General features: G+C 39.6%; 1 protein-coding gene across 2 annotated transcripts in view; it reads right to left on the reverse strand.

Annotated features, from left to right (window-relative positions):
- The window catches only part of LOC134344369 (E3 ubiquitin-protein ligase HECW1-like), a 485729-nt gene that overhangs the window by 188053 nt on the left and 284318 nt on the right, over positions 1-13358 (reverse strand). The window contains exons 7-9 of one of the 2 annotated variants that reach the window (XM_063044047.1): positions 10334-10476; positions 6334-6434; positions 3571-4932 (exon numbers count right to left, since the gene is read on the reverse strand). In XM_063044047.1, coding sequence (XP_062900117.1) covers positions 3571-4932; positions 6334-6434; positions 10334-10476 — 1606 coding nt within the window. The remainder of the gene's footprint in view (positions 1-3570; positions 4933-6333; positions 6435-10333; positions 10477-13358) is intronic. The other variant, XM_063044048.1, reaches the window with a different exon arrangement.

Consider the following 13358-nt stretch of genomic DNA (forward strand, 5'->3'; position numbering starts at 1 on the left):
TTCTGCAGACGATCCTCCTAATTTAACCTTAAGTAAATCTATACTCCAAGCTCAGCGTGCTGTCCAGAACCGGTGTAAGTTGTTACAGGCGGGGAGGTAAGCCCTCAATTTCAGATATGAAACACATTTTTGGAAAGGGACTGAGCTGTTTACCATTAGCAGCAAATGTGGCGACTCACAGAATATTCCAGAATTGTGTTTGTTATCCTGTTCAAGCAAATGGCAGAAGCACTGGAAATTCAAATTTCCTGAGCTCACATTATGGATTGAAGCAGCTTAGAACCCACAGGTGAACCTGTACTAAAAACAATGTTGACATCAACTAAAATAAAATTCTAATTGTTTGGTATAAGAAATCCATTTAACCCTATTAGGGCTCAATGTGTGTTGCAAAATTAATCCTTCTTACAAGGCACTTCTTTGGACTCAGGGATGACTCACTAACAAGTCAGTTGTGTTGTTTTTAAGATGACTAATGAGACACCACAGATTCTTCCACGTAGAAGATACTGTTAATAGTACAAATTAGTAACTTCAATTTATCATTTACTGATTAAACATAGTGAGAGTGTCAGATATAGAGAGCCCGTTCTGAGCCCACCTGTCTACAAGCTCTTGAAACTATTTTGCTATGTTCAGGTTAGGACTTAGTCTCTTTAAAAATCTACAAAGTATGTGGAAACACAAGACCTGAGGAGTTCAGTCTTTCTGCATGGCCAAGGAATTCAGAGAAGGAAAATCTGACATCAGTGTTGTGTTTCAGGTGTTTGCAGAAGGCTCTTCAAGACTCACAACACTTGTTCTGTGGACTACCACCGTGCCCCCTCCCAGCTACTACTGGAGCACCTGAGCAGCTGAATACTACCTGCTTAGATTTAGAATGAACACAGAAATAACTCTATTCTTTGCATTTCTGGTTAGATGCTAACTGCATTTCATTGCTTTTGTATCTGTACTCGGCACAATGACAATAAAGTTGCATCTAATCTAATCTAATCTAAAAGACTAAGGGCACATTTCTGCCCAAAGTGCAGAGACTACATTATTGGGTCCCTGGTTGATTTTCCTTAAACACTGCAGGGTTTGATAATTTTTAAAACCATTTTTATTCTTCCTCAATAAAGAAAAACTTCCATCCAATGAAATCTTTTATCATTTACCGAAGTGAAAATAATGCCAAGTCCTGGAGGCCTGTTGCCAGGCAAATAATCTCTTCCTCAATGTCAATAAGACAAAGGAGATGGTTATTGACTTCAGGGGAACTCACACCATGCAGATCCCTCTTTACGTTGTTGGCACAGCGTGGAAACTGCAAGCAGTTTCAGGCTCCTGGGAGTGCACATCTCGCACAACCTCTCATGGTCCCAGAGCACATCCAATGCAATCAGGAAAGCTCACAGATGCCTCTGCTTTCTGAGGAGGCTGAGGAGAGCTGGGCGTTGCACACCAATACTCATGCGATTCTCCAGGTGTGCGGTAGAGAGCATCGTAACATGCTGCATCACTGCACTGAGGTGGACAAGAAGGCTCTACTATGGCTGGTCAAAACAGCCCAAGACATCATCTGTATGAGCCTACCAGCCATCAAAGACATATATACAAATAATAGGAAATATGCTGATGCTGGAAATCCAAACAACACACACAAAATGCTGGAGAAATTCAGCAGGCCAAGCAGTATCTTAGGAAAAGAGTACAGTCACATTTTGGGCCGAGACCTTTCACTAGGACCAAAGAAGAAAAGACGAGGAGTCAGAGTAAGAAGGTGGGGGAGGAGAGGAAGAAACACAAGGTGATAGGTGAAACTGAGGGGGGGGGGCGTGAAGTAAAGAGCTGAGAAGTTGATTGGTGAAAGAGAAACAGGGCTGGAGAAGGGAGAATCTGTTAGGAGAAGACAGAAGGCCATGGAAGAAAGAAATGGGGGAGGAGCACCAGAGGGAGATTAAGGGCAGGTAAGGAGATAAGGTGAGAGAGGAAAATGGGAATGGGGAATGATGGGGGGGGGAAGCAATACTGGAATTTTGAGAAATCGATGTTCATGCCATCAGGTTGGAGGCTACCCAGATGGAGTATAAGGTGTTGCTCCTCCAACCTGAGTGTGGCCTCATTGCGACAGTAGAGGACAGCATGGTCTGACGTGTTGGCATGGGAATGGGAAGTGGAATTAAAATGGGTGGAAAACCGGGATATCCCGCTTTTTCTGGCAGATGGAGCATAGGTGCTCAGCGAAACAGTCTCCCAACCTACGTCAGGTCTTACTGGTGTACAGGAGGCCACACCGGGAGCACTGGATACAGTGGATGACCCCAACAAACTCACAGGTGAAGGGTCATCTCACCTGGAAGGGCTGTTTGGGGCCCTGAATGGTAGTGAGAGAGGAGGTGTAGGGGCAGGTGTAGCACTTGTTCTGCTTGCAAGGATAAGTGCCAGGAGGGAGATCAGAGGTGAGGGATGAATGGACAAGGGAATCGCATAGGGAAAGATCCCTGCAGAAAGCAGAAGTGGGGGGGGGGGAGGAAAAAATGTGCTTGGTGGTAGGGTCCCATTGGAGATGCGGAAAGTGATGGAAAATTATGCATTGGATACGGAGGCTGGTGGGGTGATAGGTGACATATATACAGAAAGGTGCTGGAAAAGGCCAGTAACATCGTGAAGGATCCCTCTCACCCTGCTCATGGACTGTTTATCCCACGTCCCACAGGGTGTAGGCTAATGAGCATTGATGCCAGGACCATCAGACTCAAAAACAGTTACTTATCCCAAACAGGAAGGCTGATCAACACCTCCAGCACTAACCCAACCCACCACTACTGCTTTATCATTCCCTGTCAGTCATCTCCTCTGCCTCATGTCACATTATGGACATACAACTAATCTATGTATACAAGTTACCTTATGTGTTTATATTTATTGTGTTTCTTTATTGTTGTGTTTTTTTATGTTTTGTGCTGCATCGGATCTGGAGTAACAATTATTTTGTTCTCTTTTACACTTGTGTACTTGAAATAAGATTAAACACTAGATCTTGAATCATGAATGATGATTTCTCCAATGCACATTGACAGTGCTGGAACTTGGAACAATAAAGCAGTGTGTTGAGAGGGAACCTTGGTGTAGGGCTGGTGGGGGGGGGGAGATAATATCACCAGTTTTCCCTTTACCTTTGCAAGCTTTATCTTATCTTAGATAAAGCTTGATCTTGATATGAGTTTCCCCAAAGTGTAGGGAGGGGGAGCTAACATCACAAGATTCATCTTTATTTGGAGAATCATGGTTGATTGTTTTCTGAATAGAAGTAGCTACCATTTACAATGTCAATCTCCACCACTCTACAACCAATCTATTAACTTGAGCAGATATCAAACATAGCCCCCTACATCTTGCCAACAATATGTTCTTTGCATTACTGATGACAGGAAAATTAAGAGAGAGAGGAATAGATAAGAAAATGCTTCATTATTACATGTTTATGAACTATTTTTATGATGTGAACTTATATAACCAATGAAAGCATAATAGTGTTGAGGGAATTCCAAGCTACTAGCCAAGGTAAACATCTGTGACTCTGACCTTCCATTCTGCTGCTCTGCCCTGCAGCAGCCTCATCATTTACCAATATCCTTTCCAGTCCCTGGGCGGCAGACTCTTCAGGCCACTGAAGGATGCTGTCCACTTGTATTCTGTCACAGTACTCAGGGCTGTGGCCCGACTCTGGCATTGACTCAAATGCACTGTTCTCATCTTCCTCTTCTTGTGAAGAGAAAACTGTACTTTCAGATAGCCGTGCACTGTCAATTGAGGAGAACCTGGTATGGCTTGAGGAGAAGTGATTTGTACTATCGTAACAGGAAGTACTTTGGCAGGAAGTGCTATAACAGGATGTACTGTAACAGGAAGTGCTGTAACAAGAAGTTCTACAACATGGTGTACCACAGATGTCCCATTCATTATTGACCTGCTGTTCCGTATCTGTTACAGTCTCACTTTGATTGCTTTGCTGATCCTTCTCTAAGATTTGGTTTAACTCTGAAAGATGTTCAACTGATGCACTACGAGGCAGCATCCTTCTCCCAGCATTGCTGGGCCCACTTGTATCACTACCGGTTTGAAGCTCTGCTGTATCCATCTCACATGTTCCAATTTGATCCACGGTTTCTTTTTCTGTTAGTTCTAGGGAAACAAAATTGCAACTGGCCTCTTCCTGGGCATCATCATTATCCAGCTGTGCAGAAGGCAGACTATGGAGTAGCCGGTGCAGAGTGATGTAGTGGGTCCGAGGGGTTTCTGGTTCTCCTGAACCACAAGCCGAAGCAATCACAGATTCCAGCTCCGACACTGGCAGTGAGAATGGCCTGGTTTTCCTCTTCCCTGTTTTCCTCATTTTCAATGTTCCGTCTCCGTCTTCCTGCTGAAGTGAAGCTTCAGTGTTGTCAGTCTTGTCTACCTCACACAGGTCTTGAGTGACATTTTCAGCCTCGGGCATGGATTGACCAGAACACACTTCTTCTTGTGTGTTCTCTGTCTCATCGCTTTCCAGTGTCCTTTCTCTCTCTGGCGTTGCATCCAAAACTGCGCTGGCCTCAGGCTCGGTTAAATCAGTTACGTCGGGTACTGGCTCCCTGAGATCCAATGTACTTGCTGGTAAATTATCCTCTTTATTGTTGTCACCTTCACCGTTCACATTTTCAATGGTTAGGTCTAATTCACTGACAGGAGGTGATGGCTCACCCAAAGTCACAACATCAGTACTGTTGGGCGGGCTACTCAAGTCCACACCATTCACATTACTTTCACTCTCATTCAACTGCTCAACCTCTTCTGTACCACTGACACTCTGGGGCTCACAACAGGTCTGCTCGATTGCATCTATTATCTGATTTTCCTGTTGTTCAGCTGTTCCTGATTCAGCACTCGCTGAGATATCTTCATCGTCTGAAAGTTATCAGAGAAAGAAGAATTAGAAAAAGTGAAAGCATCCTATTATAAACTATTCCATACCACCTATTATGTACGATTCCATACGAAGCTCACATAATTGAGCTTTTAAAAGCAATAAATGCTAGAAGTACACCACAGATCATTAAGAATCTCTAAGAACAAAAGCCAGATCACAAGGGTAATATTCCACTGCTGCTTGTGTTATTTGCCCCAAAACACCTGGAGAACAGTAGAATATCACCACAACTCCACCGACCCTCAGGTCATATGATCTGTTAACTTGGACCGTTGCTTCATCCATTGCTCGTTACTACCCACTCAACTTGTCACTTTCTGGTGTGGTCCTCACTTAAGGAATGACCAAGGATAGTTTAATGTAGAAGCAGGAGGATACAATGTATCATAACTTGGGCTCAAATCCATCCATTACCTGAACCCCTAGATGGGGAGATGAAGTACACGTTTCCTTACCTTTCCCATTTTGGACTACTGATTGAGTTCTATTCTCCTATTACAATCTAAACAAGAGAATAGTTTACTTTGTCCAATATCACATCCCCAACTCATTAGACATGAATATGCTTCTATCTTGATCAGATATTTACAGATACCACAATAACCTTTAAAATCAATATGATAATCTTTAGCAATACAAAAAGCATTGGAGGAAATTAGTAGTTCTGGCAGCATCTATGGAGGGAAATGGACAGTCAATGTTTCAACTTGAGACCCTTCACCTGGACCAGATAAATGCTGCCTGACCTGCTGAGTTCCTTTACTGCCCTTTGCGTTGCTTAAGATTCCAGCATCCACAATCTCTTGTGTCTCCACTTCAACCTTTAATATAAGTTGCAAGGATTGTAACAAACAATTCTCAGTAATTTTGACCAGGAAACCTACATTAATTGCCATAAACATCACTTGGCTTACTAGGGTGCTTCAGGAAAGGATTTATTTTTTTTGGGTCACTTAGTTTAATCCATGTGATTGAATCTTGACTGCCTTGCCAGTTCAGAGTCAAATAGAAATGGGCTAAAATTGCTGGCATTGTCCTTGATGCCCACATTCATAAAATGAGCAAGTAAAATGCCACTTGATATTAGTTCACTAGTGAACTACAATGTTGTGGAACATTTAAAAATGCATGGAACAGACAAAGTATTGAGGCCCTATCACACCATGCAGACTACCAAACTCAATCATATGATCTCAGCTAATTCTCTGATTCCAGAGATGCCTGTAAATTACAATAAAGTGAAAGGTATCTAGCTATGCTCTTTATCCCCTCATAAAAATTAAACTAAAATAATTCCAATCGCATTGCGTCAGTAGTAACTAAATGTTTTGCTGCAGATGCTTTTAAACTTTCATTTCATGTGTTGAAACCCAAACAACCTTGGTGGATTGAAGATGTTATTTCGAATCGGAACTGCAGCTGTCCGCTAACGTGGTCTGTCGGCAGTCTACGGCCCAGTGTATAGCTCACCACTCTGTCCCTGAAAGGAAACAAACAGGTTTAAAGAATGTTTCCCAGATGAATTATATAACAGTATCTGGCCATCTAATAGACTGAAACTAGCTCAACAATTAATGATAAAAAGTGTGCAGAGAAAAATTCAGTGCATTTATTAGTAGCTGTGGGGAGTTACTGGTGACTAGTTACATAAATTCTGTTGGATTGGTAGACACCAAATTGAGTCTAATTTAATTAATTAAGTGGATGATCTACACCATTCACTCAATATGTTTCTTCCCAGTAGAATTAGCAAGAAAACACTAGCGGCGTTTATTTCACCCCCAAGTAAAAACGGATATAGCTGGAAGATCTCAGCGGGTTAGGCTGCATCCATGGAAAAAGAAACAGTTAATGTTTAAGACCTGGGACTCTTAATGGAATTGAAAAAAAGAGAAACAAGAGATTTTCTTTTTTGTATATGTCTTGCCATATATATAAAAAATCCACCATTGGGCTGCAGCAGTCATTTTGCTTATGCCGGTTCTGTTTCTGGGACTTTGATCTGAATTATCTTCGTTTCTCTTTCCATAAATGCTCTCTGAACTGTTAAGTGTTTCCAACATTCCTGGCTTCATTTCAGATTTTCAGCATCTGCAGATTTTTATTTTGCCCTTGCTTTTGGATATTGCGCTACCTCAACCAAATGGAGAAAACATAATAATTCTCCCTTAATTTTGTCACTTTCTGCTCTGGATTTGTACTTTGAAAATCTTATTCAGGTTCTTGTTTGTAGTTTATCAACTTCTGGATTGGAACAAAAGGGCACCTAAAAGCAATCAACTGTTTTCAGAGGGCTCAGAGCACATAACGTCACAGCAATAGTTTCTGGTTTTTTTGATCAGGTTTGCAGCTTTGATGGAGGCAACATTTCAAAATAATTTAGAACACCTATAGCCCAGGCACAAGTCAAGTCCTGTGTGTAAAACTTTAGCAGTTGTAAATTACATAAGGCTGTAAAGCAATCACAGAAACCAGATCTGTGAGTAATGAAAGTAAATAAAAGCCAAGGGGTTGTAAATATTGGGAAGGAATCAAACTGTATTCAGTTTCAACTCACATATTTTAAAATGTGAGCATTCAACACCAGGTATTTAGTACTAAAGCTGTGAGACAGCAGCACAGTGAAAATTCTTCTACTCCAGATCAAAGTGCGTTGGCTACTTTGGGCTGTTTGACAGTTTGCCTGGTTTTCTATGTATATACAAAAGGCTAAATGTGTAAGAATTTCACTTTTCCAGTTATTAGAGAGACAAATGCCATTGGAGGAAAGGGATTACTTCTGCATCTAACAGAAGGATCTCTCATGTTGCCAAACATACTGTTGTAAATGTAATAACTGTAATGTGTTTGTACATATCAGCCTATTTGAACAGCAGACACCCAGAGCTGGTTCACCTTTAAGCAAAATGCCTCAATATTGTGACATCCCTTCTTCCGTCAATGATTTTATATAAGCTCAATCCTCACATAATTGCAAAACTAAATGACTATTATTAAATATTTCTACTTAATCCATACAGACCATTTGGTCTTGTGGAGATTAAATTGTGGATAGGCCATTTGATTCCAATTGGAAACCTCTTGCTATTGTAAAACAAGGATTTAATACTTCATCTTTGCACAGGATAAAGCTGGATTCTATTCATCTTCTTCAGATAAATGAACCCTAACCTGCCTGATGCAGTATTTGTGAAGGAAAGGATTAGTTACTTAGATTCTGACACTTGGTTCATTTATTAAAGTTTTGGGTCAAGCCCTCCCTTAGGATAAAATCATGTTGTTTACACCAACTCTTTACTGTGGTTTGGAGGAAGTGCTGCATTTGCATTGATGTCATCTGACAGGTGAAATACTGAATTGCAGACCTATCTGCTGTTTTGGGGAAATGTGAAACACCTCGCTGTTTGAAGTGCAAACTGCCTTCACAATGTTCCAGACAACATTTGTCCCTTGAATTATCCCAACTAGAAAATCAAGGTTAGCTAGATATTTGCCAAATATACTGAGGTAGTGAGATGGGAATTTTAAAATTGGTGTTGCTACAGGACAATATTTCAAAAATAAATCATTGATTGTACAGGGTTTGAGGATACAAATGTTACTGTACAAACACAGGATGAAGTTCTGATGAAGGGTCTCGGCCCAAAACATCAACTGTTTATTTACTTCCACAGGTACAGCCTAACTTGCAGAGTTCCTCCAGTATTTTGTGTGTGTTGTTCAGTACAAATAAAGGAGCTTTTTTTCACTACTTTTATTGAAGCAGTTGTGAAATAGCTTGCTGTTTTCTTTCTTCATTCAAAAGTTTGCGGTTTGACATTCATACAATAAAGCAATCTGCCATTCTGGAGTTGTTATTTATAAGTCATCCCAATTCTCACCACCAGAGGGCTGCATGACAACATATACATCATAACAACACAGACTGAACATTCAAAGAACTGCAATATGCTTTCCACTTTATTAGAGAAAATACATTCAACCCTAGGGTGATTACACCTTGCGTGTTGGTAACTCCATTAACTCTCCCTCCAGGTATTCACTGAAACCTCACTTTTACCATTCATAAGACCATAAGGCCATAAGACAAAGGAGCAGAAGTCAGCCATTCGGCCCATCAAGTCTGCTCTGCCATTTTATCATGAGCTGATCCAGAGGAATAGTAAGTCCCATCACTACATCCTACTTCTCAACAGGGGAGGAACAGAACCACTATATATGAAAACTTACTAGAAATATCAAACTACTTTTCCTTCAATGCAAAATTATGATTTAAAATAATTATCTGTAGACATATTGTTTTTAAAGGGAGAATATAAGAAAATAGCAACAAGAATAGGCCCCTCGGTCTCTTAGGAATGCCTCATCATTCACAGTGATCACGGCTGACCTGCACCAGGCCTCACCTTCCATCCCAGAGAATGAGTAGTCAAGTGAATGTGACTTCGCTGTACAATTTGTTGTGTTCCAACTATGTTGGAAGCTGGATTAAGCCTTCCATCCGATGGCATTGAACATCACTTGCTTATCTAGCAAGCATTTCATTCATGGTCAGTTAGTCAAAAACATAGGTGTTCTAGTCAGCATGTTGCTCTTTTATGTGGCAAGTGTTAACTATTGGTAGGATCATTACCTGAATCACAAAGCTGTGAGTTTGAAAATTAGAACAGAGGTGGAAGAAAACGATGCAAGGTGGCAGAAGGGGATTGGTGCACTGTTGGAAGGGCCATCCTTTCAATGAGATAGTAAACCAAGGCTCAGAAACCCACTGACTATCACAATGACCAGGAGGTTAGCAGCTCCACTCAGTGGGCCTAGTTATCAAAATGAATTTTGTGGTTTGTGAGCCAACATGTGATAAAAAGATAGCTATGAAAAGTACAGGCTTTTTTATTATGGTCCAAAGGATTCTCCACTGTCCTTCAAGATAACGAATCTGCTAACCTAATACTTTATGTTGATTTCTGTTTTGGGTAACTGTAGACACTGCCTTGTTGGTGTTGTTGACTTTCCCCATCAAAATTACAAATATAAGAAGGTTTTCCATTCACATCATGATGCAGAAATAGGCAGCATTTGACTATATTCTGGCAGATTTGTACATCATCTATCCTGATCAGAATTTCAGCTTTATCAAGAACATGACAAAACCAAAAACATAATTAAAAAGCTAACATCTGATGTTGACATGCCTCTCAGTTGTAGTATTATCTGTTAAATTCTGACCTCAATACTTTCCTTAAAAATCAACATTTCATCAAATAAATCACCCTTTTGAATTAGCTACAGAACCAATATTTTCCTACACATAGTATTAAAATATATTCTTCCAGTCAAGATAAACAATTCAATTCCCAATATGAAAAAATACAGGCTTACCCGATTGCATGTCTTTCCAGTAATCTCTGTACTGGCATTGAAAGCTTTCCTAGAAAGCGCTTTATAATGGGACGGCTCTTTGCAAACTTGTCCTTGACCTCAATTTCTAGCACATCTGTGGGAAGTGAAACAAAACTGTGCTGCTGCAAAGGACAGAGAGGGAAAGAGAGAGAGAGACAGGAGAAGAGAGAGAGAGAGAGAGACACGAGTAAAAAAAAACAAAGCTACATACTACTTACAAAATCCAACAAATAGCCCAGCATGAATAAAAATCAAAAAAAAACAAACCTCTTGCAATGCTGCAAATTTGAAATAAAAACAAACTGCCAGAAACACCTAGTAGGTCAGGCAGCAGCTGTGGAAAGTCTAGAAAGAGAAAAAGAAAATGCTTTGGATCTGTATGCCTTTGAACTGTGTTAAAAGTCTGGCAAACAATTATGAGAAAGTGCCCAGATCAGAAATGTTAATCCTGCAGATGCCGTCTGACCTTATGAGTATTTCCAGCATTTTCTAATTTTTAAAAGTTTTAGCCAGCATAAATACCCACTATGTACTCTACACGTCATGTTTACCTCTGAACAGCAACAGCCCTATCTGAACTAGGTTTACATTATACTTTTCTTCTTGTGCCACAATAGCAAATAATGCAATGATCATATTTATTAAACAATGGAACTAGTGTTGCAAAGTAATTAAAAAGTATAGTGAAAATGTTATATAGCTGGAGCTTAAAAGAAAAATATAAATTAATTTCAGCTTTTAAGTCCATTGATCAGCCGGTTGAGGCAGTTAGATTTTCACTCTCCAGTGTAAGACTGGGCTTCAGCAGGCACAGGGTCTAACCGCAGAGGCAGTATGCGGAATACTTGCTTGAGTCTGATTCCAACTTGCATTGCCATGTAAGTAATAATGTAGCACATTGGAAAGATGAAACAACAGAAAATGCCTTATTGTTTCCCTGTTATTATCATGGAAAAATCTTGACCGAAGTGACTTTGCTAAACTTCCCAAGGTCTTCCAAAGCATTTGGGATATTCCAAAGCATTTAATAACAACTAAAGTAATTTTGAAACATACCATCATCCTAGGATGAAGTAATGAGAGTATGAAAAATGCAAGTAACAGAGAGATGAGAAAGAATGAAAGCAAGAAATGATTAATTGTATTTGAATAATTTTTAAATTCCCAAATTTTACCTAAAATCTGGAAGAAACAGAACTCCACACTTATAAAAGTCAGTTTTCATTGCAGAATGGTTGTATGAATAATTAAAACGTCAAAATGTGAAAATATTTACCAATGGTGGACAGGCCTGCTCTAACGAGTTCGGTGAATATCAACCAGTCTTTTAGTAAGATTCAATTAAGATTCTGGAGGCACAGGGCAACTCTAACATCAATTGCTGATTTCCACCTTCAACTGACATCAGAAGATTCTGACTGATCTATTATTTAATTACAGTGAGTACAAGTAGACATAACTTACTACAAAATATATGTTTACTATATACAATAAATGCTGGCTGAAGATTTATAAGTATCCACAAATGAATTCAAAATTTAATCTATCAAGAGGTAAACAATTTGAGCTGCAAATCTTAGTTAAAGTATTATTCTGCAGTGCCTGTAGTTACTAATTTAGTTTTCCATGAATGTCCTAACATACTTCAGATGGCAATTGCATGAAAACTAGAAATTCCTTTCTTAGCAAAGGTAAGCAAAGTGATTTGATTTATATTGAAGTTACACTAGAAAACATTCATATTGTATTGTTAGTGGAGATGTGCGTGGGAATGTGTATGTGCACACATAGATAGGCAACACATTCACTCCTCCTTCAATACTCAAACATCTTAAAGCAACAAGACACAGTCCTTAACTTGTTAAAGCAGCAATGAGAGAAGCAGCGGGAAACATAAGCATAAAAATTATACAAAACATTTTATAATCATTGGTTAGCTATTAGCTGAAACTTTGCGTCCAATCTAGGTAGGTGGATGAGATTAATTGACTTGTTCTTTCAATATTTGTAGACATAGAGCTCCAGATGCCTCCTGATGAGAACAAAGATTCCAACCTTGCTCCTGCCATGATATCTAAGTTGGTGGGGGAGGAAAACATTTAAAACCAAGGAACATACCCTTAACGATTTTAATCTGGTCTTCAGTGAACTATTTAAAAATGTCATTACGTGTTTAAGACCAACTCATCTACTGTAAAAATTCCATACAGCTGCATGAGGACATTGGGTGAGGCAGCAAGCCAGTCTGAGCCTATACTGGTTTTAGGCAGAAACCACAAATAGGTGATTGCTTGGGGGAAGTTGCATTCATTCTTTTTAATGTCAGTAAGAGATGGATGGCCAGTGCCCACTGTGCTATACGAGAGCTGAGGTCACTATATTTCATAAGAAAAACCCATCAACCCTCTCCTCTCTATATCAGAGACATTCCCATATCTTAATCATCCCTTCTTCATCTTCTCCACAACTTGAAAGTAGTTTTTCCTCTCTTTCCCAGTTCTGGTGAAAGGCCTCCACTTGAAACACTAACTCTGTTCTTCTTTGCATTTGATGCTGACTGGCTTGCTGAGAGCTTCCACCATTTCCTGTTTCTTTCAGATTTCCAGGATCTGCAGAATTTTTTTTACATTTTCATCCATTGACCAATAAACTGACAGGTTTGCTTTACTTTGAACCAGTATGGGCCAAATGGACTCCATCAATGCCACAGCAATTCTATGATTTTATGATTTATTGGAAACTGTGACTTGATTGTATTTTAAATCCCACATGGACATTAGATTTCAAAATCTATTACAGTTTCTTTTGACTTAGCAGCTTATTAAATAAAGAATTTTAAATCAGTTTTTCAGTCTGTAATTAATTTTATTGTCATAGTTGATAAATGTTTGCTCATCACCAATTAAATCTGCCAAATCTCCTTTTTCAAAAGACTCACGAGCAATAAAAATCAAAGTGCCAGGCATAATTAAAGCTTGAGTATAATACATGTAGCATCTGATTT

Source organism: Mobula hypostoma, chromosome 3 (assembly GCF_963921235.1).
Source record: "Mobula hypostoma chromosome 3, sMobHyp1.1, whole genome shotgun sequence".
Classification (NCBI taxonomy): Eukaryota; Metazoa; Chordata; class Chondrichthyes; order Myliobatiformes; family Myliobatidae; genus Mobula; species Mobula hypostoma.